This window comes from Pagrus pagrus (assembly GCF_965226575.1).
Source record: "Pagrus pagrus genome assembly, chromosome: 16".
NCBI classification, from domain to species: domain Eukaryota; kingdom Metazoa; phylum Chordata; class Actinopteri; order Spariformes; family Sparidae; genus Pagrus; species Pagrus pagrus.
Window position 1 is genome coordinate 15,184,259 of NC_140200.1, and position 27,711 is coordinate 15,211,969.

General features: G+C 44.5%; 1 protein-coding gene across 2 annotated transcripts in view; it reads right to left on the reverse strand.

Moving 5' to 3' along the window:
- fut8b (fucosyltransferase 8b (alpha (1,6) fucosyltransferase)) overlaps window positions 1–27,711 on the reverse strand; it is a 93,698-nt gene that overhangs the window by 31,296 nt on the left and 34,691 nt on the right. The window contains exons 2-5 of one of the 2 annotated variants that reach the window (XM_084377285.1): window positions 13,644–14,247; window positions 6,688–6,774; window positions 4,758–4,876; window positions 3,492–3,654 (exon numbers count right to left, since the gene is read on the reverse strand). In XM_084377285.1, the coding sequence (XP_084233411.1) occupies window positions 3,492–3,654; window positions 4,758–4,876; window positions 6,688–6,774; window positions 13,644–13,846 (572 nt within the window). In that variant the 5' untranslated portion in view covers window positions 13,847–14,247. The remainder of the gene's footprint in view (window positions 1–3,491; window positions 3,655–4,757; window positions 4,877–6,687; window positions 6,775–13,643; window positions 14,248–27,711) is intronic. The other variant, XM_084377286.1, reaches the window with a different exon arrangement.

Genomic DNA, 27,711 nt, shown 5'->3' on the forward strand with positions numbered 1-27,711 from the left:
GTATTGGGCATATGTGAAGCTTCCGGGCTTCCCTGGTGCTGCTGATTGGCTCAAGCGGCAGACGCTGAGGCTGCAGCCGCTGGGCTTGGCAGCAGAGCACAGCTTTTCTGAGTACTGGTGCAGCATCAATGGGAGAGCAATTACAAGGTTTCAGAGTTACATTAGAGCCTGCACATCACCAGGCCAAGTAAGACGGAAGATGGGCTAAAGGGAGGAAAGACAAAAGGTACTAGTCTGGAGATTTATACACTGTGTTGTCAACAAAGTGCTGTCGGTTTAGTACCCTTTTAACCCCTACGTCACCCGTGATAGCTTTACCTAAACACAAGATCTGTTTTGCATTTCCACGGTGGACAGTAGTCTTAAATGAAGGCACAGACGACGCAATGACTCTGGTTGTTCTGACTGACCAATCAGTGGTCTGCAGAGTTTTGACTCCACCTTTCAGTTCTGGATTACACAACATACACTGTGTATGCAATGTGTATGTGAACATTTTCTGTTTTTCTTCAGTGACAGTAAACTGAACATCTGAAAACAGTTGGTTAGATAAGATGTTTAAAAAAAAGTCACCATGAGTTCTGGGAACTTGGCTGACATTTTATAGACTAAATGATTAATTGAAAAAGCTAATAATCTGCTTCTTAAATAGATCAAGATCATTAGATTACTCCAGTTAAAAATAATTTCAGCTCAAGGTTCATTTATTAGCTCTCCTATGGGGTAAAATCATGTCACATAATCTTCACCAGCAGATGGAGTTTGCCCTCTTGTCATGAAAATGTCCATGTTCCTCAGTGTCTTTTAACTTTGAACCTCAACTTGGCTATTTTAGTTCAATTTAACTGTTTTCACTGAGACTTGATATAACTGAAACAGTGTGCTGTTTTGCTGCTGTACATGTTAAAAATACACTGGCACCAGTATCTCGACACTCATTCACAGATACGGAAGTGTTAATTGCCTTCATTTCCTGTTGCAGACATTTGAACTTTGAACCGCGGTGCTTCCCGGCAGATCTCCATGAGCTTTCACGCCTTTTCATTTTACGTCTATGAAACTTTGCGAAACTCAAAGCTCTCCATCATGCAGTGATCGTTTTCAGTGAGAGAGCAGGTAAGCAATTGCATACTTTTTTAATGCGCTAATGCACATTATTATTTTACTTAGGTTTTTTTTCAAGACAAGGACCTTACCTGCTCCCCGAGCAGAATTTAAATGAGGCGGCAGCGCATTTATTCGAGTCAAACATTTCGTTGCTCCTTCCACCTCTGCCCCTATCTGTACTGGCTCTCTCAGCCTTTGCCTGCAGCACATACAAAGAGCTAGGGGGTTTAGGAGGAAAGTGAATGCATGTGAAAGTCTGTGACTGTATGAGTGTGTCTGTGTGTACGGGGTGAGGAATCAGTCGTTGGAAAGCTGCTTAGGCAGCAATGACTAAGACAATGGGCCCTGTAAGCCACTTCAGCAGGATTACAACGAACCACTTGGCTAAGTGACACCGGGCCTTTCTTCATTCACTGTGTGGAAGCCAACCATCCAGATGACAGCGAGGGTATGACCCTTGACCTTTGTTTCCCTGTTCTTGGAACAACTGCAAGTGCTGTTTCCAAGATCTCCAGAATGTGAAGACACAACAGTGTTGACAGTGCATCACAGACATCAACGTATTGTGAAGACAGCTGAGTGGAAGAGCTGCTGGGTCTTCATGGTGATCACATACAGGTGCTCTTTGGAAACTGCAAGTGCACTCTGCACATTCCATCTTGTGAAGGGCTCAATGGGTGAATTATAGTCTTGAGACTGGAGACTGTATTTCACCCATGAAGAATTTCATTACAAGATGAAATAAACATCTACGTGATGTGTTGCAGACATTTCTACTGAATCAAGCGTAGCACTTAGCCTAACAAGGACTCAAAATAAACTCACTAAATGTCAAGAAATGAAATATTATTCACCTATTTTCCTCACTGAACAGAAAAATACAACGGTCCAGGTTTCACTGAGGGCTTAATTGTCTCATTAACTCATCGTAAAACACACGTCATTCAAACTTGACAGAGACAAAACTCACCAAGACAGTCTTGGTTTGTCCTTCCACAATCCCCTCTGGCTTGGTAGAAATAAATCCTTAATTCACAGAGTGAGATTTGAAAATAATCCAGCTCTACAACACCGTTTCCGCCAGCTGCGGATGCCCAACTCTCTCTCTCTTGTCTGTCGCTTCATGCCTCTCTTGTCCCTGCCTGCCTCATCTTCTCATCCCTGAAGTCATAGTCGTGGTCAGAGCCGCTGCAAATCACCTCCAGACTGTATCCCCTGTCTTCAAAGTGACCTCTCTGTCAGCCCTGGAAGCTGTGCTCAGTCCCAGTCAGGTGTTGAGCTCTGTTCATTGTCAGGCTGCTGAGTCTGGTTGAGCTGACCCCTTTGCCCACAATGACTCCCCCCGTTAACTGAGGTTGCAGTCCAGGCAGACTTGCATCAGCTAATAGGGCCTCTTAGCTCGCCGGCTAATTGAGCTACCTGCTAACGACATCAAGTTGCCACAGCCAAAAACAGCTACAGCTAACTGTAGTGTAGTGAGCAGCAGTAAGTGGTTACGCTGCCCCCTATAGTTTTGTATCTACCTTACAATTCTAGCCATTTCCTACAAATTGCATGTTTAAAATCATTATCAAAAGGAGGGAAAGGTGTTTATCAAAAAAAAAAACAACCCATAGATTCAATACTAGCTAGAAAGGCACTCAGTAAAGGACATACCTCCGCCAAGGCTTAACAGTCCCTTTAGTGTATCAGCCATCTCAATAGGTCAGTTTTTTTTCATCAAGATCTATGCATTATTCCCTAGGAAATTATCTGAAATGTCAAAATGGGGTCTATTCTTGGCCAAGACTAGTCCTCCATCCGAGTTTTGTGGAAATCTGTTTAGTAGTTGTTGTGTAATCCTGCTGACAAACCAACCAACAAACGTACACGGGTGAAAACATAACCTCCCTTGGAGGAGGAGGTAATAAGTTATTTGGAGAAATAGTAACACTTTTGTTACTTCACAAAAGACAGCAAATAGGCAAAGACCACTATACAAGAAGGGTTTGTATGACCTAATAGGAATTGTTTCAATACTTGTTGAGGTATTATTATTGCAGTGATGTTTAATATTTTCCACAACTGATCTTCATTTCAAGAGTTGCCCCTAATTTTGTTCTGAATGTCAAGTTAAAAAACACACTTGCATCTAAGGTCATTTTAGTCCAAACTGATCATCTAACATATATGACTTTTGATTGAGCGGAGGAAACACTGGCAGACTGCAGCAAACTCCACAGTCAGGTCTTTTTCCACCTTGTTTGTGGAGGTGACAGTGTTATAGCCTGAGAAAATAACAAGGCTATTTGGGTTTTTCCCATGGATTTAATGGCTTCTTTCAAACCATTCTGACATTTCCACTTGTGGTTATTTCCCACGTGTTCAAGCAACTACATGCCCACCTCTCCTGGTGTCCCAGGTCCTGCAGGAGCGTGTCGGCGTACTTCTGCCTCTCGCTGGGCTCCACGGTGGCCAATTTCTTCACCTCGCTGCGAACAAAATACCAGAACTCCTTAACGCCGTTCTCCACCCTCCTCCGCAGCTCCTCCTGATTGGGCCCAGGGCCTGCAGGGAGAGGGGGTTAAAGGACAAGAGCTCACAACAAAACACAACAACGACACTCAGCTGGCATGACATTTGAGACGCAGGTATGATCTAAAACAATGAATGGATGACGTTAACTTCAAAGCGCCTCCATGGGAATACAGCAGGGAGAGACGCAGTCGGAAAAGATGCCAAGAGGTCTTTGGGAATGTTTCAGTGTTGGATTATGTGAGCCTAAATAGGCTAACGGCACAAAGCAAGGTTTCGGAACATAAAATTTTCCTCTTTCATACCGTGTCCCTGGGTGTTGCTTTGACCTCATTAAGGAGCACTTGATCACTGTTTTTGTGCCTCATGGCTCCTCTCTGTGTTTTTTTTTTCTCACACAGTTCTAACAACAGGAAGGAACTCTATACCCCACCCGAGCTAAACAATGTGGAGTAACCCACATGGATAACACAGCTGCCTGCTCTGGTTTCTGCCGAGAGAAACAAAAAAAAAAAAAAAAAATGTGGAAAGGGAAGGACAGCCTCGAGCAGGAGAAGGAGGTGGAGGTAGAGGTGGAGAGGGAAAAAAATCTTTTTTTTTTCTTTCCGATCTCACACTCTCTCCTCTCTTCTCACTCCCTCCCTTGGTGGAAAAAAGCTGGAGGGTATTTTTAGCTTTTTCTTCCCCTGCGGCAAGATGGAAAGGCTGACCCTATGCTGCCCTCCACGCTCACATGTCCTTCTTTATTCTCTCTCTGTCTGTCTCTTTTCTCTCCTCTCTCTCTCTCTCTCCCATTCTGCCATCGGGGCATTCACACCGTTTCCACTTCATTCACACATTTCCCCACTCACTTGACAGCTTCCCTGCCCCCCGACCACTGCTTAGAGTGGCAAATACACACATAACCCTGCCCATCCGACACCGCTGCTCTGCCATCATCGCTGTTAAGCTGCAGCAGGTTTAATGCTGGTCTAGACTGAGACTCTCGCTGCAGGCGGAAGCTCACAAGAGCCTTTGACTTTGTTTTGTACCATATATAGTCAACCCACACACCTCCAAAATCAATCCTTTCATATTTCCTAGCTCTGTGCCAAATCCTTCCCCTGCAACCTTTCAGATGGCCCTGACCTGCTTACCATCTCCAGTGAGTTTCTGGAAGCTGTGGATCTTCTGTTTGGCTATGGTTAACTGGTCCTCCAGGGAGCGCAGTCTCCCTGCAGCCAGGGACCCGGCTTCTGCCTGACCCTCTGGTATCCTGGGGGGAGAAAGAGACAAGGAGAGGATGTGATGGGTGAGCATGGGAGCATGTGCACATTGACAGGAGGAAGAAAAATGCCCTACTCTGCAGAAATACTCTGCTGAAATTGTAAAACTGTATTCCAGTAAACACAAAAAATCGACTGTGAAAGATAATTTAGTAAAAAGTGTAGCGATTACTTTCACTATTAAAGAAGCTATCAATTATTTTTTGGATTACTCAATAAAGTAAAAAACATCTTGACATCTTCAAGTAGCTTATTTAGTCTGAATAACAAATACAACATTGACATCAAATTTACAAAGGTATAAAACGGAGTAAAACGGAAAAACAGAAAATCTGAGCAGCTGTTTGCCATTTTTTACTTGCTGAATTCCTTAAAATGATGAAACAAGTATTTCAATTGCTGTCAATCACTGACCACGTAACTGGTTCAGTAGTAAAATTACTAATTTAATTAAAAAAACATGATTAGAAGTTACAAAATTAACACTTGACATGATCTTTCCGATGCAACAGAAATAGAGTTCAGACTGATTTTGACTCATGTAGCTCCGGCAGCACCTTGAACGAATTAGCTTGAGACAGACACCATTTAAAGTAAGCTGATTGACAGTTTTCTCCTTCAACAGCAACCGTTTCTACACCTGACTGGATGCACACACCACTCACTCACTTGGCTGTAATTAATCTGTTCTGATGATTTTCAATTTGCAAAAAACACGGTGTAAATATTGTGAAATTCCTCTCACGCCATCAACCAAAATCTGAATAAATCTGCCGACAGAGGCGGGAAGGTTTATCATCCCGACACTCGCTGCTTAAGTGTGATGCGTACTGTATCCTACTGGGGGGACTCGGTTATCATTTTGGGTGTTTTAAGACTTAAAAGCAGCAGTGAAAAGTGAGCCGTGATGGCTGGCGTCTTTTAGTGCTCAACAATGAAAATTCCATTTCATACGCTGACACAACAGTGGAGCCTCTCCGAGTCTCGTCCCAGTTATTTATTTTACGCTCAAAAAGAACTCAAAGTACTGGATCATTTTCACTTATTTGTGAGGTCTTAACAATACATCCAGACATTTTAAATATCCACTGAGTAGTCTATGTAGTTAGTGAGTGTCTAATCATAGAGACAAGTGGCAGTTAATTTCTTTGTGACTTTAATTTTAAAACTTCATGAAATGGAAGAAATTACTTTTCTCCCTTGACTGTTTGAAGGCTCCAAGACTGCCTGCCTGTTGTATTGTAATGAGCCAACACTTAACTCTACTTTCAATGCAAATCTAATTAAATGAAGGGATATTCATAAGTAAAAACATACTTTCCAATAAAAGAAACTGCACCAACATCAAAGCAATTCAACTGCAATAAACAGATTGAATATAATTTGTTCCTGTAATTTGTTCCCGAATTTGACCATTCGTCTCTATCCGCACTGGAAATCCCCGTTCATTATTACTTTACGATGATTGGTGCTGCAGCGGTCACGCTGGCCTGTTCTTTCTTTAATGTATGACGTAGGAATAAAAGGCTCTATTGTCGAACAAAACATGCACACTGTCCGCAAACAACTACTCATTCCCTTACACTGTTTTACCATTCAAGAATAAAAGGTCGAAAAGTCAAACAGTTAAAATACTTCTATTTCTTTCTTACTTCTAACAGTTTGAGTAAATAGTTGAATCTTTGAAAAAATGTCCATAAATTTCAGATCATCTTAGTATTTGTCCCCTTTTTGCTTTACTGGCAGCATGCACTCGAGCTGGTAAGGATTCCACAAGTTTGTGCAAAGCCTGATGACTCACGTTGTCCCAGCATGCTTTGAGGTGTGTTTGGGGTCATCATCCTGCATCAGGTTTTGCTGATGGAGTCCACGCCAGCTCGGGAGTATGCTGTCATTAAAGCAAAAGGGGGAAATACCAAATACTAAGATATTATCGAGATTTTCCTCACATGTTTATACAAAACTTGATGACTCATGTTATCCTAGCACAATTTGACAAACTTGTGGAGTCCATGCCAGCTACTCTGAAATGTATGCACCCTTATTCAAAAGGCCAACTTTTCACTTGAATTGTTAAACTGGTATTATAATTTGTAATGAAAAAATAGTATTAGATTTGAAGCAAATTCAAAATAAAACTATTCTGAACCGTGGTCTCAGACTTTTTGACTCTACTGTGTAATGGTTTCTGTCGTCTTGACAAAATGAGCATGCATGACGGAGATCTGCACTCAAAAGAATAAAACTTAAAAGGCTCCAAAAATTTACGGGCTGATAATTTTGCAAAGCCTAATTGCTCATTAAAGTTGAAATGATGTTTGTGCAGCCTTTCAGTCCATTTAATTCATTCCACATCAATGTAATGAGCTTTTCTCAAGTAAATACTGTATATGTAAACTGATCTGTACGATTGCAGTGTTTTGATGATAAATTTAAATATAAATAAAGCATGTTCACGGCTCTGCGTCGATGAACTATGACTAACTGCTGCATGCATGTACTGAAAACACAAATGAGCACTCAGACATGCTCAGAACAGAGTTCAAAATCAGCCAAGGAGAAAAAAGCACCGCCACTGACATTACACCGAATCAATTCCTCTACATAAAACTATTAAAAATGGAATATGTTCGAATGCACAGGGGCATTGGTGAAGTGCTGCAAAGGCCATGTTAATGAGTCATCAAGGCATGCAAACTCAATTTGCTCGCTGAGTGAGGAACATCAGTCGCTGGCAGGCATAAAGATGAGACTTTAAAAGTTGCAACAGCCCTTCTTGCCGCCCCCCCCCCCCCCTCCGCTGTTCAAGCCTCGGCCCCTGAGAAACCCTGGCCTCCCACTTCACTGAGCACTAACTGAGCATTGTGCTTCAAAGCCGTGACAATAACTGAGGAGAAAAGGGAGGATATGGTAACTCGCATTATGTAACTGTGTGATGGACAAGGAGAAACCTTTCCATTCTGTTGTGGCATCACAGGCATTCATATGCACGTCTTAAATTCAGTTCCTTTTTCTGTTGTGTGCGCATTTTCAGCTGCCTGACACAGATATTTTGAAATAAGACCCAGGTGTATCTCCTTTCCAAGTATCAACTCGACTATCTATTCTCCGAGCTAAGACTGTTCAAACAATATTCAACAGGATTTCCCAAAGGCCACACCCTAACCTGCTAGTTACACCACTGTAGAGGAAGTAGGACTATTTCCTCGGTGACATCATTTCCCAGGGGTTTTAAGTGCTGCTAAAACTGTAACACAGAGCAACATGATATCTCCTTGAACAAGGCAGAAGAAATAGGCCACACCAGCACAGGCTAATGAGTAGAGACGTGGTACAGAGGTTAGCTAACATCCTCCAAAGAGATGTAAACTGCTGAGACACATTGCTGGTGCAGGCAAAACACAAGCATCCCCGACCAAGATATGCAGATATAAAATTTATCCAAACACTCGGCGGTATCAAAACCCACAGACACACACACACACACAGGAAGGAGGCAAACACCGTACACAAATACACAAATGATCCCTGACGGTATCTCTAGAGGACCTGAAGCAGAGACGAGACGCGGCAGCTGGATTCAACAGCGTCTTAATCAAACGGTACAGGAGAGGTAACAGATGAGAAAAACTCTGACTCCGGGGGAGGCGGGGCGGAAAGGTGGGGGTACTGCGGAGTGAAAGACAAGCTATGAAAGCAGGGTGCGATGAGCCCAGCCGGCACTAAGCACTGAGCCGGAAAGCAGGTGAAGTTCGTGCATCTTTCCCAGTTTCCTCTGAAATGCTGCCCCAGCTGTCGCTCCGTCGGCTCCTGCCCCTGCACCCGGAAACCACGGAGTTCATAGGGTGATCAGGGCCGGGCGGAGCTGTGTGAACGGTGGGGGCCACGGATGGCACTGCGGCGCATATATATTACCGTGGTAAGATTTAATACTGTGTTTGACTTCAAAAGAAAACCCATGTGCCGACCTGGGAAGGCATGCATATGGATGGAGATGTAAAGTGTTCTGGGAGGTGGAGATGAAAGCGGGCTACATGGAGTCAATTTACCTTTACATTAAGAAGGAACTCTGTTTCACTGTTCCTGTAACGTCTACATGTTTACATGTGCATCACTACACCAAGACGCTTCAAACACTGGACTGATGTTGTCCCAGCCTTTCCTGGGAACTTGCTGTGTTAAACCAAACCACTTGACTCCAATAAGTCAAGCTAATAAACCACAGGAATGTCTCAGTGTGTTGCAAGTAAACACTGCAAATGGGTGGAACAGTCTGCTACCACCATGAAAACCCGCAACCACTGCTCATAATCGCTTTGGAAGACGTGTTGGAAAAGATAGGAACAATGCTATCCCCACATATATCTTCTGACTATATTTAACTGTATGTTATATGTACTTGGCTGGTTTGTCAGCAGGATTACAAAACAACTTCTTCACGGATTTCCACAAAACTTGGAGGATGGTTCTCGGCTCAGAATAGTCCCCACTAACTTTTTGTGCAGATCCGGATAAAGGGACGGATACAGGAATTTTTCCTCACTTCCTTTAACATTACAAGGTAGACACATTTTTGATAATTTCTCAGGGAATAATGCATGGACTATTTAGGTGGCTGGTATCTATGGGTGAGTGCAATTTGATGCAGATCCGAGATCTGGTGAGCTTAACTTAAGGTTAATCAGTTAGGGTGTTTCAAATTTAGAGTGACACAGGGCTATCGAGTTTGATACTGGATTAGGCTTGATTGAATTAAAGGGGACTGTTGGGCCTCGGCGAGGGATGCACTCTGATTACCATTCTAGTTCTGCATTGTGTCAAATCCGTTGATCTTGTCTCTTCATCTCATGTTATGTCTGCTGACTCACACAGTATAATCCTTGTAAACTGATTCTGAATGCTGCATTCTTGCCTTGCATTGCTTCAACGCCTCAGTACAGCCGGAGCGGGGCCAGCTCCGCTACATGCCCTACTTGACAGAGATGTCCTGACCACAGACAGCTCCCACAATGGTGCTAGTGTGTGTGGTAGCGGGCCGTCCCTCGCCGGGCCTGAGCGACGGCTGGGTCGATGGGTGTTTAGGTCTGCATCTGTTTGGTGGGGCTGCACTGGGTTAAAACCCCTTACAGGATAAATGAGTCTCCTCACTGTCTCCTTTATACGTGGGTGAACAGAGGCCTCGCCGTACCAAACACGTCTGTTTACATTTTTAGTTTACTTGACAGATAGTGACCTAAATGAGGCGGACATGCAAACAGTACCATGTGTGGACAAGATTTTACTGCAACGACTGTGGTCCTCGCAACTCATCTCATCCTCTCAGTCCTCATTTTCCATTTCCTCCTAGCCGCTCTTTACTTAGCGCAGTCCTCGTACCATCCATCACGCTCCCTTCCTCTTTGCCTCCTCTGCATCGCCCCCTCCCTGCCTCCATCCCTCTGTTGGCATGCCTAGGGGATCGATCAGGTCCTCATCGCTCAGCCCAGCTGTCACTCTCACCCCTCGCTCCCTCCGATGTCACACCATCAGGCTGGCGCATGTCATTGTCTCTGCAGGGGCCGTGGCTTCGCGCCCGAGGTGACTGACAGCTGCAGAGAGGGCGGAGCCAGACCGACTGAGTGACTCGACCTCGTGCTCACCTCTTATTAATGCTGCTGGGTGATTGGTGGGTTGGCACGTTGCCTGTCACTCAGATCACTCAGGAATGGCCTGACTAACTGAAGCGTTGGACTGAATCTGTAGGCCAGCCAGGTGATACTAATTTGAATCTGAGAGTTGATTGATAGATTAATTAATTTCATATGACTATTCCGTTCTAAAAATAATGGAGAGCTCAGAAGAAAATTGTGCACAGCCTCAGATGAGCAGGCTGAATAACTAAGTATCTTCATCTGCTTTGATGCTACTCAAATTTGCAATTTGTGACCAAGAAAATCAATATCTCATGCAAACTGCTTCAGCCTGACTATCACTCTCTATCATAAAGCAAATGAACAATGTAAACAAGATCCCTTCAGGTACGTAATGAATGCACAACACTGCCCAACAATGCACTACACATCCATCTAGTGCTGCTGTGGTGTGATGGCGCTAACCAAGTTAAATCCCACTCTGAGCCATAAATCAATCGCAATGCAGTGGGTTTTCTACTGCGCAACGACTCAACACAAAGGTGTAATAATGACAGTTTTATAGGTTTAAATCTCTCTGAGGCCGCTCATAAAAAATGAATGCACTAATGCGAAGGTTAGGTGCTTCGAATGAAACCTGCTTTATTACCTAATGTCAGCGGGACGCCTGTGAAGGACCGGTTCTGCCTCTAATACAAAACTCAGATTCATGTTCTCAAAACAAATATGCAGAGCGTTTAAGTCGGTGGATTGGGTTAGGCATGCGTTGAGCTAGTCAATCAGCGAGCTAGTGAGTTGTTACATAGTCAGTCAGTCAGTGACAACCTGCCGCCTGGAGTCTGGCTCTGTGCCATGCCTCTGTCAGCACTTTGGTGGTTGGATGAGGCAGAGGAGGAGGGAGGTGAGGAAGGAGTGAAACGAGGAACAGGAGGAGGTGGTGGAGAGAAGGGAGGGGCTGTGCCACGACTGATGGGCAGCTCACTAACAGCCTCTTTGCCTCTATTAGGGCTCTAATATAAGGATAAGAGACAGTACAGGATGAGGCGGTGGTGCTGTTCTCACCCGGGCCTGTATCTGACCACTGCACACACACATGCACAAAGACACAAAATGAAACAGAGGGCAAACAGACCCCTGTCTCCGTCGATAGCTCATAAAGCTTTACCTCCGCAAGCCAGTTGCCTGCTTTTGGCTTGCTGTGCTGGATACTTAGCTGAAGCTTAGGGGGACTTGAGAAGGCACTGTAGCGCTGCCCCAGTAAACAACTGTGGAGGCCTCGGTCCCAGATCAACAACCCAACTCAATAACAAGCAACAAGCGTGCAGTGTGTCGGGGACCCATCTGGACACTGGTCGACTGAAAGCTGCACTTGTTTTTTATGCCATGAATTCCACCTTTGTTTTTGAGCCAATTTTGAATAATTACAAAAGCAAGGGATTTAATCAGGGACCAGCTGTCTGAAGCGACGTGTACGCGTGTGTTTTTATGTTACTCTGCGCTGATGAGGGCCCTGCATCAAAGTGAATCAGAATATCACAGAGGAGCAGCAATGGGCAACATCTGAAGCTCGGGTTCCCTGTTAATATGGCGCGCAGCAGGACACACTAACTGCGTCCATTGCACATGCATGCACACTCACAGACGTACACATCCATGCGCAGACCCAGTGTTTATGTGCAAAGAGAAACACTGTCAGCATGCAGAGATAAGAGCAGAACCATCTGTCCCTCTATTAAACATAGCATAGTGTGTGAACGATGCTGTGTGGTTAATGGGCTCGTACAATGTGCTATTGTCTGCCAAAATAACACAATGAAATCTGGTGAGGTGTGTGACAGTCCATCCATCTGTCTGTCACACACAGCATCTCCAGCCCCACTGATCGGCTTTTGATGAAACGCTGCTGCAACGTTTGTTCAACTGTGCGCAGCACAAGATGCTGATTTAATCAGATGCTGATTAAATTTTCACAAAAGCAAAAAAAAAAAAAACAAATAAAAAAAACAACAATCTCATTGCCACATCCTGGCCTTTGTAAAATTACTCTGATTGGACTACCATAGAGCTGGAGGCTATACTTAAATGCTGGACTTTGTAGAGACTTGTTGAGAGAATGATGCATTGCACCATAGTTTTTTTTTTTTTTTAAAAAGTAAAGTATACTAACCAGGCGAGCAAAAGGGGGGCATCACATTTGTTTGGCCAACAGTGCACAAAAACGTCAACACAGTGGTGACAAAACTCTGGAAACTGATGCATTTTAGGAAAGCACGCAGAATCTGGTGCAACATCAAATGGCACTGACCTGCAAATCTGATATAAGCTGTAACACTATTTTACTTTGCCGCGTGTGCAGATGTTCAAAAAAAGGTAGGGTTAGGACATGTTGAGTTGTAGATTTTAATGGAAAACACAGATTGTGATGATTCAGTTGTTATTGTCAGTGAGAAACCCTGCTAACCTTTCATTTAGCACATTTACTTGAGTGCTAATATCCAAATGTTTTTATTCTTAGCTCAGTTTTGATCACATTTGGGATAAGTGATTTATACATTAAAGGGAAACTGAGAATTTCTATCTTCTACAAATGATTTTAACAGAATTACTACATTGTTTATCATCACCTCACTATTACTACTATTAGTGCTGCAGTGGCTCAGGAGATAGAGCAGGTTGTCTACTAATCAGAAGGTTGGTTGCTCGATCCCTGGCTCCAGCTGCATGTCGACATGTCCTTGGGCGAGATAGTGAGTCCCAAACTGCTCCGAATGGCTGTTCCATTGTTGGGTGCTTTGTTTAGGAAACACTTTGCATGACTGCCTTTTCAATCAGTGCATGGATGTGCATGGGAATGGGTGAGTGGTTGGTAGACCAGAAAAGAGCGACATAAATCCAAGCAAATGGAATCTGCCGTTTACAAAACTCAAGTTGAGGACGCACATGATCGGAAATCCAGATAAGGTGGTCACGTGCTGTATTGGTTCAATCAAAGCACAACTAGCATATTCAGTGTTCAACCACATAAACTAACTAGTATACTAATGTACATGTACACAATAATTTTAAGAAAAATAATGTTTGATGTCATTACAGTCAAGCAAGTCACTTATAAAAGCATCAAGCTTACCTGAGCGATTCGGCCATGCGCCGCAGGTCTTCATTCTGTTGCTTAAGCCGCTCTAGCTTGGCCAGGATCTTGGAGAGCTCCCGGCTGGACCGCTCCGGGTGTTCGCTATCCCTCACTAAGTGGCCGCCAATGTAGAAGAGGAGCGTGCCCCAGGCCAACAGCACCAGGGTAATCCAACGCCATGAACCCGCCCAGGGCCGCATGGTTCAACCTCACCCACCCAAAAATGCCTCTTGGTGTGCCCGTACACCCACCGACCCACCGGCCTGCCTGCCGGATGTGCGCACACACACTCTGTGCCCCGTCACCACAAGTGCCACAGCGCCAACCTTGGCATCGGCATCTTTGCAGGGATGGATTTCACTGAATGACGGATGGGAGGGAGATGCGGGTGTTTGTGTCTCAGGAGTGGGTGAGAAAAGGCTGTGGATGTTTCTCCAGCGATCAAGCAGCCTCTCCTGTGTGTGCTAAAGCATGGCTAGCATGTGTTTTAACAGCCCGATTGGTGTCTTCTCCCCTCCACCCAGCTCCAGGTTGACCTGTGTCCCAGACTGTCTTGCTGTTTCCTTCCTGTCCAACGGGATTCTTTTACTCGAATTGGGTCCTGCAGAAACAAAGAAAGAAATGGTTGTTAGCTGAGCTTCTTGCGCAACGTTTTGTCTCGCAAATGTATCAAACACAAGCAAATTCAAATCACTGAAAAGCTAGGCCAGCAAGCCAGCCTAACAGACAAGTACTCCTATTGGGGAGAGCAAAGCAAGAGACATGACTCATATAGCGCCATAAACACATAACTCAGAACAGGGCAGACAGATCGCCAGATGCCGCCATGATGCTGCAGACTGGTCCCGACATAACCCTGTCTCAGCAGCCTACAGGATTGATCAGCATGACACTGCAATTTGCATTTACATAGTGATGTGCAGTCCCTGAGCTATGCTGCATTGCTGTCGAGGCAGGACAGGGATGTTCTACTTTCCACGTCCTGCCTGCTTGCACATGACACACACTTGTACTCATACACACTCTAGTCTCTCAAACGCTCTCACTCATACACATACAGAAGCCATCACATAACCAAGAATACATATTTAATTCCTCAACACTTAGTACCTCAGCCACAGCCGACCACAACCCACTTCCAACACTTTCTCCGTCGCTCTTAGTTAAAGCACGCCTCATACAGATAGTTAATGGATTTGTTTGGAGGCAGTTAAATCCCACAAACTTCTCCCCGAGCTTTTTCGCTCTACCCAAGTGCCTACTGCCATCCCTTTAGCCTCCATGACAGAATTCAACATTGTCAAGGTGATACGCAGAGCTCAATGGAGCAGAGGGAACGAAAAAAATCCCTGGATCATCACTTCCCTTCATCCCAAAGCGGCGGGGGAGATGGAGATGGACGCGTGCCGGGTTTATGAAGCAACCTTCGCTGTCAACTCCCCAACAAAGCCCTGCCACGCAACTGAGACTAGTCGTGTGATGGGATGAAGACTGGCAGGTGCGTGTATGTGTATGTGTGCTTTCATTTCTGAGTGTGTACCACAGCGCGCTGGAATAATGCCAAACATCTTAGACTTTATGCGAGTGGTGATGGTGGTGGGGTGGGCTTGATTGACACATCGCAGTGTCTCTGGTGCTTCTGCCTGTGAGCGTTCAAGACAGAGGAAAAGTGTTCCTGCTGGGGTTCGCCTGGCAGCACAGAAGTAGGTTAACAGTAGCTCATCATGTTTACCATGGCGGCATGGTTCATATGTAGGACATAAATGGTGCCATGCTGTAATACCACAGAGACTGTTCATGCTTCGCTGGCGCAAACTGCCCAGAATACAGCAGCTGAGATCACTGAAACAATGAGAGGCAAACCATTCTCCTTCATTTCTTATTGAATGATGCGGGATTATTGAAATCTGTGCAGACACTCCCTTCTTTGCCTGTGCTCCTGTTGTGACTAACCTAGGCTGACACAAGGGTGGCTCCTCTTTATGCATGCAGCACAAGGATGTGCTGAGCTGTGTTTTATTATGGAAAATAAGAGCTGCGAGGGGGTAGCACTCCACCAGCTAATGCACGACTGGGACTTTACTAAAAGGCAGGCTGCAAAAACCCTTGTCACTGTGTTTGAGGAGCCGTAATGAGGTTTGTGTTCAGTAGACTAAAACTGATAAATATAAAACTGTAGGATGAGGCGGGCAACTGCTGCCAAGTAGGATATGGGAACTTTTTGGAGAAAATGCTTTGAGCTAGTAGTTCTGCTTACACTTGAAAGTCAAGCTAAGCTAGTCATATATTACTGGTATATTAATAGAACTCTTGGGAAATTAACTCCTTGCAGTTAAAGGGCCAACCTTGGACACTGGCAAGTCAGTGATTTCAGTCTAGATAACAGAGAGGTAAAAAGGTCCAGGAAATGCTAACATTTTCTATTCACCCAACTATAATACATGCAGTAAAAACAAGTTCAATTTAAAAGGCACACTCCATCAATTTTATATTTTCTTCTGTGGCTTTAGAAGAAACGTTCTTACATCTGACAAAATGAGACTTCAAGAAAATCTGGCTTACAAACTTGAGGCACAAATTTTAAAAGATGGGGGCATTTAACAGCCAGGGAACTTCAAATAAAAAGCACTTTTGATTTGCATCTTGGGAATTGTAGGATACAGCTTTTGTGAAGCTTCTCTCATACTACTAACTAAAAGTCAGGATATCTCATGTTCTTCTTAATGGGAAAGGCAGTGGATTTGTGACATCTCATCATGATGTGATCTTGAGAATCCATCTTGCCGGGCTTCCGGCTATGTGCTTATGGCTGAACCACAGTGCTTCGGACCAAGCAGCATCCTATGAGGAACTTCTGGGAGCTCCAGGCGTGGTTTAGATGTGACAACCAGCAAGAGCAGCGACTGCTCGTTTGAAAACAACAATGGTGGCTCCTAAAGAGGTTAGCATAGATGCAGCTAAAGCACTGAAGGTTTTGAGATGTTTTCACTTTTCTCTCAACTGGCTTTTGCACAACTTTGATTTACCAACTGGCTACCTGTGGTAGTACTCTTCTACTGTTGATCTGATTAGGTCAAGTTAGCCCATCATCAACGATGACGGACTGATGATTCATCCAATCACCCGTATAGTATTATTTTAACATGCCTGTCCTATTCCAAACAGTTTCTATGAACGACTTCCCAGATGTTTCAGTGAAACAAACCATCTGGCGCCTCAGGTTACCACCCTGAAACACTAAATTGCGGGATTCCATTTACAGCTTAAAAATACAAAGCTAATATCATTTTACAAGTTCAAAAGAAAAATGATCAACATATTCAGATACAGAAGACCAAGCACATTGAAAAACAGATCAATCACTCTAAGCTGTGTGGGTGTTTGACTGTTGCATCAGTCTGCTGACCTCACACTTTTGGTGGAATTGTTACAATCTAGTGCCATTTAAAGCAAAAGCAAAAACGCTTTAATGTTTGAGGCTAGATGTGATACAGTGCAAGCTAATCTAGTTAAATTACTGGATGCACACAGTGTTTGAAGAGGTTAGTTAACAGAACCTGAGATCAACAGTGCAATTAAAGACCCAGCAGCACATAATAATCACTATTAAGGAGGTGTTTTATATCAAATTTGTGTGGATTATTGGCTAAATCGGTTTTAATTAACTATAATTGAGTGAAGACGGTTTTACAGCTTCTTTTTAACATGCTTTTCATCTTAGCCTTGGTTGTGATTAAGTGGCAAATAAGTGAAGAAACACATTCATGGTCCCTCTTTCAACAGTTTCAGATCGCTGTGTTTTATAACTGAAAGAAAGAGGAGACATCTATTGAGTCCTGTGTCAGCAGAATGTGGCCTGATTAAAGGGGAAATGACACTCTACTATAATCTATTCCCCAGATGAGGATCTGGCAGAGTAATATTTAAACCAGAGATATAGCCCGAGCGTGAGACGGAGACCTAAAGACTTTTGCATTTTCTGAAACCTCTCACATCTGCCCTCGAGTCGCCATGAACAGGGAACTACATAAATAATGGAAATTATAATAATGTCAGTTAAATAAATAAAAAAAGGCTCCCTGCTGTGGCACAATCATTTCTAAGTTGGACTCTGAGACAGATACGCTGACAGAGGGGTTTTTACAGAAGTTGGCCATTTAGTGCCAGTATTTTCTTTTATTCCGCTTTCCACCACCCTCATCCTCCAAGTAAAGTGGCAACATGATTGCGAGGTCACAGTTATTCTGGACAAAATGAAATACATCACCATTTCTTTTGAATGTCCAGTCCTTGAATTGTATAAGTGGAAGGGAAAGGAGGTCTATACTGTTCTTGTCAGCTCCACCTGCACATTTGCTCCCCAAATCTTCCTCTTGACCTTGCGTTTCAAACGTCATCATTCTCCAACAATGCCCTTCACCTTGCTGTCACGGCTACCGAGAGGGAAGGAGGGAGGGAGGGAGGCAGGGAGGGAGGGAGGGAGGGTATGGTGCACATGGTACTGTTGGGTGGACTGTCACCCCGGTGCTGCAGCAACATGCAGGAGCCTGAGGGGTCAGCAGAGATGACCCGTTTTCAGTCCTGCTGGTTAATCTTCAACGTGACTCAAGCTGCAGCAGAGGTCATCTATCAGCTCGCTCCGGTCTCCAGGCAATGAGCACTGCGATGAGGTCCGCCACTGAATTATGCATGGAAGCTCGGCTGAGGACGGCTTCTATTACACCAACGCGGCCACTCGAGCTTGGGGACAACAGGAAGGGAGCGTCATCTATACTTTATATACTGTATATGTATGTATATATATGTGTGTATATATATATGTGTGTGTATATATATATATATATATATATATATATATGTATATAAATATATATGCGTGTGTGTGTGTGTGTGTGTGTGTGTGTGTGTGTGTATATATGTATGTGTGTGTGTGTGTGTGTGTGTGACTTCTCATCTATGTTGGCGCAGGAGAGTGTATTAGTGCGTGATGCTAGGGGCAACCCTAAGGGGACGCAGCAAGACGTGGTACATGTTTTGGCATGTAGCATGGTGGCAGAGATGCTATGGTTGTGTGTGAAGAACAGACATGTAGGAGGGGATCAGGAAGAAGGAAGAAAGGATGCAAGTGGGAAAAAATGAAGTGAAAAAGCCGTCTACACACTCTACACACTCACAACTCCTCAGAATGTGGCCTACGATTGGACAGGAGCTGTAGTTTTGTAACCGATGCTGTCAAAAATGTTGAAATGAAATATATTTCTGGGGATTTTCCATCCCACCATCGACCAGTTCGATTTGAGATGGCTGCTTCTCAATATCAATTTATGAGGACAAGGGAGGGGGCAGTTTGCAGGTGCTTGGATACAGAAATGCAGCAAGAGAAACATCAAGTTCAACCCTGGCAGCAATTTTTAACCATTATTTATCCAGGGATGGTTTGCTGAGCAAGCTGTTCTTGAGAAACAGCCTTCTTTATAGTCATAAAGTTACACTGATTTCCACCTGATAGCTGCATGGTGCAGCCACAGTTTCTTACAAATGGCCAGTGAGCAGCTTTTCTGGCTATTTTCTCAGCTGGTCCTGAGGTTCAATCCAGTGACCTTACAGCCTCTACCCCAGTTCCCGAGGAATGGATCAGACTCGTATCAGGAACACAGGGTTGACACATTTCAAATGTAACTACCAGAACCAGACACAACATATTAGTGGATCACAAAGAAATCATAATGTATTCATTCCCAAAAGCGACAGCAACAGGAGAAAACAAATGTTTCAGGAGGGATTGTAACCTGAAATGTTTGCTCCCTTGGTCCCTGCCATTTGCAACAAAAACATTCCGATTAAATTTTAAGTGTGACTGTGATTTTTTTTTTTTTCTTCATCAATATGAATATCAGCAACTGTGTGAGTCATTCAGCAGCAGAGTGCTCCCACTCCCAGAGCTCCTTTCTGCTTCTCGGTTGGCAAAGAGCCGAGATGCGGAGACACCCATAGCTTTTTGGGGCGCACCCGGCATTTCATATGCATGTGTGTGCCCATGGGTGGGTGTGCTGGAGTCACCTGACTGCGCGCACACACACACACACTCACAAACATACAAACACACACACACAGGAGAGTGGTAAATATTTCATGAGCTGCTGTTTACTTCACAACATGTCTAAGCTGAATGTGGAAGAGTCCATTAACTTAGGCTAAATGGCAGAGAGAAAGCCTGGCACGGGGACAAGCGTGGGGAAAGAGAAGAAAACAGATAGATGGCGACCTGGGAGAATAAAAGGGCAGGACGCCCGAAGTAACCGCACTGGATTTTAACACATGCGCATGAAAAGGCCTGTAGCTAACAGAGGAGCACACCGAGGTCATGTCCTCAGAATTGTTTGTGGGAAGATGGGGGTTTTAACGCCACACTTGTTTAGGCTGATTCTGATATTTTCTGTAAATATCTTTAAATGTGGCCGTATTTACGCAAAACAATTCAGTTCAACTGTAATTTAGTGTTTCCCACCAGAATTACACTCCTGGCTGAGAGAAGAGGGATGTAGGAGGACAATATTTACAGAAAACAGAACAAAAAAAACAAAAAAAATATAATTGAATGTGAAAAGAAAAACTTTTTCAGTACATTAGCAAAGACTTCTCGGAGCGGTGGGATCAAACGGTGGGGATTTGGTGTCATGATCTCAGTATTTCAATCACTACCTCCACATTCTAAAAATCCAGACTACAACGTGGCATATACCAAATCTGAAGAAGAAAAACATAAAAGAGGAGTACCTGTAGCTGTTACTCGATGTGCATCTATAACTTATTGGCATGAAAAATAGTCTGCATGAATATTAGTCAATTCAGACAGCAAACAGTATATCAAAGCCATCATTCTAGCGTATGAGCAGTTTGATCTAGCACGTGTGATTTTCAACACGGGCACAATGGGGCTTGCCGGTGCAATGTCGCAATAGCAACATCATCTTTGAAACCATATCAAACTTTAATTGAGAAATGTCAAGTGTAGATAAAAATGGGCCAATTAAACATTTATTGCGGTTGTTTACTGCTCTGCAATTTGTTATTGTGTCTGCCAACATAACTGTCCAGTCCAGATCATCAAGGCTGGATTTCAAACTGGGCAAACCAGCCAATTGCCCTCAAGAACAAAGGCTCCCAATAGCGGCAGGTCCACTGACTGTCAGTTGGTCAATAGATTAATCAGAAAATTCCAGCAATTACATTTGCACCAATAAAAAACAATGTCAACTAACCTATTATTATCTTGATACCAAGTCCTGCAGAGGGACCCTATGTCGTAGGGGCTTTGGGTGGCATACTCTTCTTAAAAATGTTTTCAGCTAATTACTGCAGAACCAATTCTGAGTCTAATGAGAGACATCAGCCGCTGTCCCCGCCTCCAAAGCCTCAAAAATCAATTTAGGGGGTGAGCGAGTGTTGAGCAGTTGCGAGCGAGGTCGAGCTCTTGCTCGTCACAGCCCTTTGCACGTGGGACTGCACAGTAGAGGAGCTGATTTCGTGCTCTCTTTACCTTTTACCTCTTTTTCCATGCAGCCAATACAATCTCCATGCTTTCAGTGAACCTCAGTGATCGAAAGATTGTCATTTTATCAAATTGGAGGACTTAGAAAACAAAGATTTAAAGTAGGAGTGGCCAAAATCAACAGTGCAGAAGAGTTTGGGTCAAAACCATTGGATCCTACATTTCCCATAAGCAACTCATATTCTCTTTTGTCAGGCCATCACTGCAAAACTAAATGCCTGCGTCTTTCAATCTCCACACATTCAGTTTCTGACACTGGCTGTCTAGTTTAAAAAAAAAATGCAGTCTCCAAGCCTTAACGCAAATAACCTTGATGACATCACTCTGACATCATCAGGGTAATTCTCCCTAGACTTTACAAAGGTCTTCCAGAACCACAGAGGATGTTATAGAACTATGTTCCCCAGCTGAGTATTACTCCTCATGATGAATAAACTTAACTTTAAATACTGATTGAACGTTGATTATCATGGCAATGGAAGAAGCTTTTTAGCCTCGAAGCATTTTGGTCAGCCCAAGGCCCAATTGCAAATTTATGCTTCGGGAGCCTCTAAACAGGTTAATTCAGCCTTACAAATAAGGTGTGATGACGTCAGCCTGCAAATGCAACGTCTATGTACTCTAATGGTTCAATTTGGACAGCATTATCAGAGAGTTTTAAAAAATCTAATATTTGTCAGCTCTTTTTTTAAAAGAGGGTTGTGTATTCGCACTGTTACCATGGCTTTCACCAACTATCTGCAGGGACGCCACTCGAGCACTGAAGGCAGCCCACCTCATCCCAACTTTGGGATTAAGTCTCGCGGAAGTGGCCAAAGGTCTTAGAGAAGTTCTAGCCATGCAACCGCTGAGCCCGCTGCAGCTTGGCATTCAGTATCAGAGCTAAGCACACCGCCTCTCCTTCAAGGTTATCTCTGTGGAGAATTCGCTGACAGCAGGATACACACGCACACGCATTTCCACGCGCACGTGCACTCACACGGTGACACAAAGATAGGTAACCCCCCCCCCCCCACACACACACATACACACACACACACACATACAAACACAGCAGTACACACACGTCATTGGCCCAGTGGGGGGGGGGGGGGCATGTTTGTGCTGGCGATTTATGCAAACAAGTTTTTAATTGGGACGGTGGGACATATGATTAGCAGTAAAAAGAACCAATCATTCCTCTGCTTTATTGCTTTTTATGTCCAAATAAAAACGTGGACCTGGGCGGGGGCCCCACCTGCCAACCCAATCTGTCTCCTGACGAGCGAAGGTGGATCTCAGGGCTCAGACGTGGTCAAGGACAGCATTGTAAATTCACCGTGTCAGTGAGGGTGATGAACTGGCTCTGCAACGGTGTGTGCATGTGTGCGTTTGAGAGAGAAGGGAAAAGAGCAAGAGTCAATGCCACTCAAGCAGCTGCATGTATCATGCCTAGAGCAGAGAGGACATTAAGTGTCAGAGTGTGTGTGAGAGTATGAGTGTTTATCCGGTGATGGGAAGGTTGCAGAGAAATTGTGGATCTAAGCATCATTTCAAATTGATCATTTACTTTATGCTCAGCAGTGTGTTGAGAAATAGATTCCTCTGTGAAAGCCAGAGAGCGCTTAAAAAACAACCTTGACCGTTATTATTTGTTAGAAACAGAACAGAGGAAGCTCCAAACGCTGTACTATCCATTTTCCTTGAGCTGTATTGCTGCTTGGATCAACACACACAGACACACACACACTTCCTGTCTGTTCCAGTTTCAGTTCCTCGTAATGAGTCCCAATGACGGCTGACCTTTCACGGCCCGGGGATGAGCTTGAGAGGTGAGGCAAGTGAGGGAGGGTGGGGGGGCCTGTGGTGACCCCATACAGAGGGTGCCAACCATCATTCAGTCACTATAAAGAGGCCTAATGACTGGCTGAAAACAAGAGGAAAAAAGAGCAAGAAGAAGGGATAATAGGTGAAATCAGTGGCCAGAGAGGGAGGGAGATGAGGACAGGGAGAGAGAACAGCTACTGTTACACTGTGCTAAATTGTGTGATTTTTATCATCTGAATATGCGGTGACGCATAATGCGATACGCCTGGATCCACTGAATATGGATTTGGCTCAGATTACAATCAGACCTCTGAAAGTAGTCTTGGAAGTGGTCAGGCTCACATTGTGATTGCAATTCTTTGTAATTTGGCAGCAATCCACAATGATCTACAAAAAAAAGATGAACAAAAATGTGGCATAAATATCAAGTATTTCTGTTAACACACCCACAGGAGATAAAATAGGCAGTGCCAAGTCAAGAGTGGATGCACAACCACGTGAACCAATAAAACACTTTGTGATCAGGTATCTAAAATCGCGCTGTGATAGACTAAAGTGTAACCACAGTTCACTTGACAGTACAATGGCATCACAGTAAGAACAGACAGAGAAGAAATGTTTCTGAAGCCAGCGGTTAGGGGACACAAGCAACAGAGGCGGACAGTGAGAAAAATTGTCCGGATCTCCTATCGCAATCTCCCAATAAAAGGTAAGATTGACGAGAACAGGGGGCTCGACGGTCTCTTGTGCAATAAGTTACGTTTTCCAACACAATAAGCGCGGCACCCCACCCGCGAACACTCCCTACTTCACTCATCTTCCACGACAGAGTTTACGGTCAGTGGTTAACTCCCATTATACCCTGGCTCAGGGCAAAAGTCCCCCCCCCCCCACCGCCACAAGTCAAAGTGCCCTCTCCGAGGCCTGAATGATAAAGCGACAACTGGGAGGACAGAAAAAATGGAGAGGAGAGCTGTGGCATAAGAGACTTTGGCTGCAGCAGTAGAGGAGGAAGAACAAGGAAGAGGGGAGAGTAAACAGGACACGAATGCCCAGACAGCAAGAACACCAAGAACACCAAGAAACGAAAACAGTCACAGACAAAGACAGAGGGGGAAAATAATCTAAAAAAAAGCATTGTGGTAGGAAAAGTGGGAGCCAGGGAGGTGGTAAGCGGAAGAAAGATGGCGGCTGTAGACACAGACAGAGGGGGGAGATGAAGAGTGTTCCCCGAGGGGCCCAAGTCCTGACTAATACAGAGAAGGAGTTCTATAAACAGCAGTCACACACATCTCCCACCGATTCATCGCTCTCTGCTACATTACCTCCATTCTCTTGTCTTCAACCCTCAGCGTCTTTGCTCTGTGACCTTAAATCCCCACACTGCGAAAACACGTCAGCGCTAAAAAGTGACATATTTATTCATCCTCTGTTCAGCCTTTAAACCTTGCTTTTTCCGAGACAAGAGAGAAAAAATAGCTGGCATCTGCAGGAGACGGTTGATTACACGGTAACTTCCCAGACATTTAAGCGAACGTCTTCCCCCTGAAATAAAGCGTCGTTCCATATATTTTGAAATGTCACGCATTTTAAAGAAACTCTTGCCTAAAATGCATTAAAGCTGTTCAAAATGACTCTTTGTCCTTGCCTTAATGCTTATTAAGACAGTTTGGCAGATTGTGAAAATGGCAGGATGTAAAAAGTGTCTCACTCCCTGCTCTGGTATTTTCTGCCCTGACTTCTCCCTCCACGTTTGCTCTTCCCTTTCACTTTCTTCCAGGTGCTCCAGTTTCCTCCTACACTCCAAAGACGTGCATGCGAGATGAAATGAAAACTGGAAATTGCCCACAGCTGCATGCATTGGTCTGTCTGTATTGGCCCTGTGACGGACTGGCGACTGGCATGAATAAATGTTAAAGCCGACTAGGAAATTAATAATTGACAAGTTGAGATGGGTGTTTTTTGTGCCGCGCTCCAGCCTGACTGCTGTCCTACTCTCAACTCTCTGCTCCACTCGCTATTGCTTTATCCAGGTCCCTGACTTCCCCTTAACTCCAATCCGCTCTTCTTCATCTTTACAGATTTTTGCCAAGGCTTGACATTAAGACCCAAACCCACTGGGACCAGCCTAGACTTGGGTATGCTTCCACCGAATTTTCCTTTTAATTGCTTCACTTTGGCTCAGGATTGTTTGAAAATGTAAACACTCTTCCCCTTAATAAAGGGAAATTACTTCACCAAGTTGGGATTCAAGGTACTTGGATATACGTTTGGAACAGCTTTGACACAATTTCCAAGATAAGATCCTATTTTTGCACCTCATAACCTACATTTACCGCCCATTTCTGTCCCTTTTTTTTTTTTTAACCGCAGTGCCTCTTCCCCTGTCCCTCCACCACAGCCTGCATGCGTCACAACACAAGCCATATTGACAGAACTCCTCGTCCCCGTCAGGTTGAGTTTTCTGCTTCGGGTACATACTCGTTCGTTTGCCTGACTTCTCCTCCGTCTCTTCCACTCCGGCTCTACGTCTGGCACTGTGTGTCTGCTCAGCCCATCAGCTTCCGCTCGGATGCTCCTTCCACTCGATGTGACCTGTTTGTAAGTCTTTTGTACTTAATGTATAGATTGTGTTCCATGTGTAAAGCCTCATGTGGAAGGAGGGTTTTGTTTTTGTGTCTGGCATGTAGCGGCAATGGTTGCCATGATTTCATTTGACCGGTTCAACAAGAGTTTATGCCAGTGTTGTAGGAAAACAATCCTGTCATCAGGCTGAAGGCTTTCTGCTTTGCCGGAGACACTAATCACATCCACTACATTCAGCGTTGACTTGCTTGACTCGAATACCATTGGTTGTTAGTGTAATGAAACTGACAATTACGGGCTACAGTGCAAACATCCCCCTCTGTGGCTGCTCATAACCACAGGCTTTTTTAGTGAAGTCATTTGGGTTTGGCCCTAAATGGCTCAACTCTGCATTCCTCCGGAGGACAATAAAAAAGATACAAGACTCATTGAAAAAACAAAAAAACCCTGCCTCACCTCTACGGGAAGAAGTTTCCTAAATGCGATTAAAGAGAAATACTGGCAGACTGTCTTCCCTGACCCCTATTAACAGAGCCTGAGAAAACAGCCACTACATCTCTCCTCTCCACACAACCTGCCACTAAGCAGAACCTGTTGCTCAAATCACATTAACTAACCGCAGATGAAAAAACTCAATTCAATACACAACGTGCCAGGCTGTGCTAAAACTGAGCTGATGCAATCACACCTACAAACAATCCCACCTTTTACTACTCCGTCTCTCACCGAGGAGGATAAAGAAATAAAATCGTGTCGTCGCAAAAAAAGAATTTTTCTTTCTAGTCCTTTCGTCTATCCAGTGCAGGCACCGCTGAGGCCTTATTAATACTTGGTAAAGCCAGGGCAGGAGTTTATACAATATGACTTTGTTAAAGCTGAAAGTGAAGAAAGAGAAACTTCAAGTGCTGGCGGAACATTGTGATCCAACTGGGAGCAGCTGCATCCTTGTTTCAATAACACATCAACAACAGGCTGCCCCCCTTCTAAATGCGAGGATCAGTCGGAAGAGCCGCGGGGAAGACTCCGCCGCTCTCCTTCACCACGCTCTAGGACACTACGCGTTTGCACATCAGACATGATAGCAATGTCACATATATGTTCTGGTAAATGCGCGTCTTGTTAGTTGTCTTGAACATTGGTCATGGCGCTAGTCTTGACAGCACAGGGAAGTCCATCAATCTTCCTCTAGGGAACTGGTTTGTTGCTTATGCAGTTCCCTTGTGCAATGATTGGGCTTTCACCCCCTCACTTGCTTGCAGCTCCTATTCTCCGAGTGTGTAACCAGCCACTGCGCACAGCTGTCATGTGTCTGGTGAAAGCGGTGTGACTGACACTCATTGTTCAAGATTGAATATGCATTTCTCCCTCCAGGACTGACGCATGCCAAATGAAGGACATTCCCCTGATTGATGGCATCTATTTATAATAGAGCTCTCTCTTTTCGCTCTTGTACTTTCTCTCTATTTGTCTCAGTCTACCATGCCGACCTTTGACAGGCCCAGGACTAGAATTCACCACTGGGTAAACAGAGGGAGCAGAACTTGAATGCCAAATCCAGAGTTATTGGAAATCTCTCACAGTTCACCAAACTTTCCGTTATAAAGGTGGAAAAAAAATCATCCTTTTGGTGCAGAAATTATGCATGTGCACAGGGAAGCAGGGAGGAGGAGATGGGATACTCCTGAGCTCCAAGGTTGGATCACAAACATAATCAATAATGCACTGCCTATCGTCTTTCGGCACTAAAGTCAGCACGGCTCAGTTCCATTGAAGTGAATGCACAGTTCCGAACCAGCCCGGCCTGTGCTTAGTCAACGAGTCCAGATGAAAGACGGGTCATCTGGAAGGCAACCACAGTTGAAACAGCGAGGAAGGGAAAGAAGGGATGATGGCCTGAGCAGATGAGAGGGAACGTGGGCGGACTTGGAAGGAGAACGAGGCACAGAGGGAGTGCCTGGTTGCTACTGCTGCAGATGTTGTTTGTGAGTCTTCACACAACGTTGCACTCCATCCGCAATCCACCAAAAGGGATGAGGACTATGGCCCTGGGCTGAAGCACTACATTTTAAAATGATGATAATAAAGACAAAAACGCTACCATCGTCTCTGGTAAACTCACAG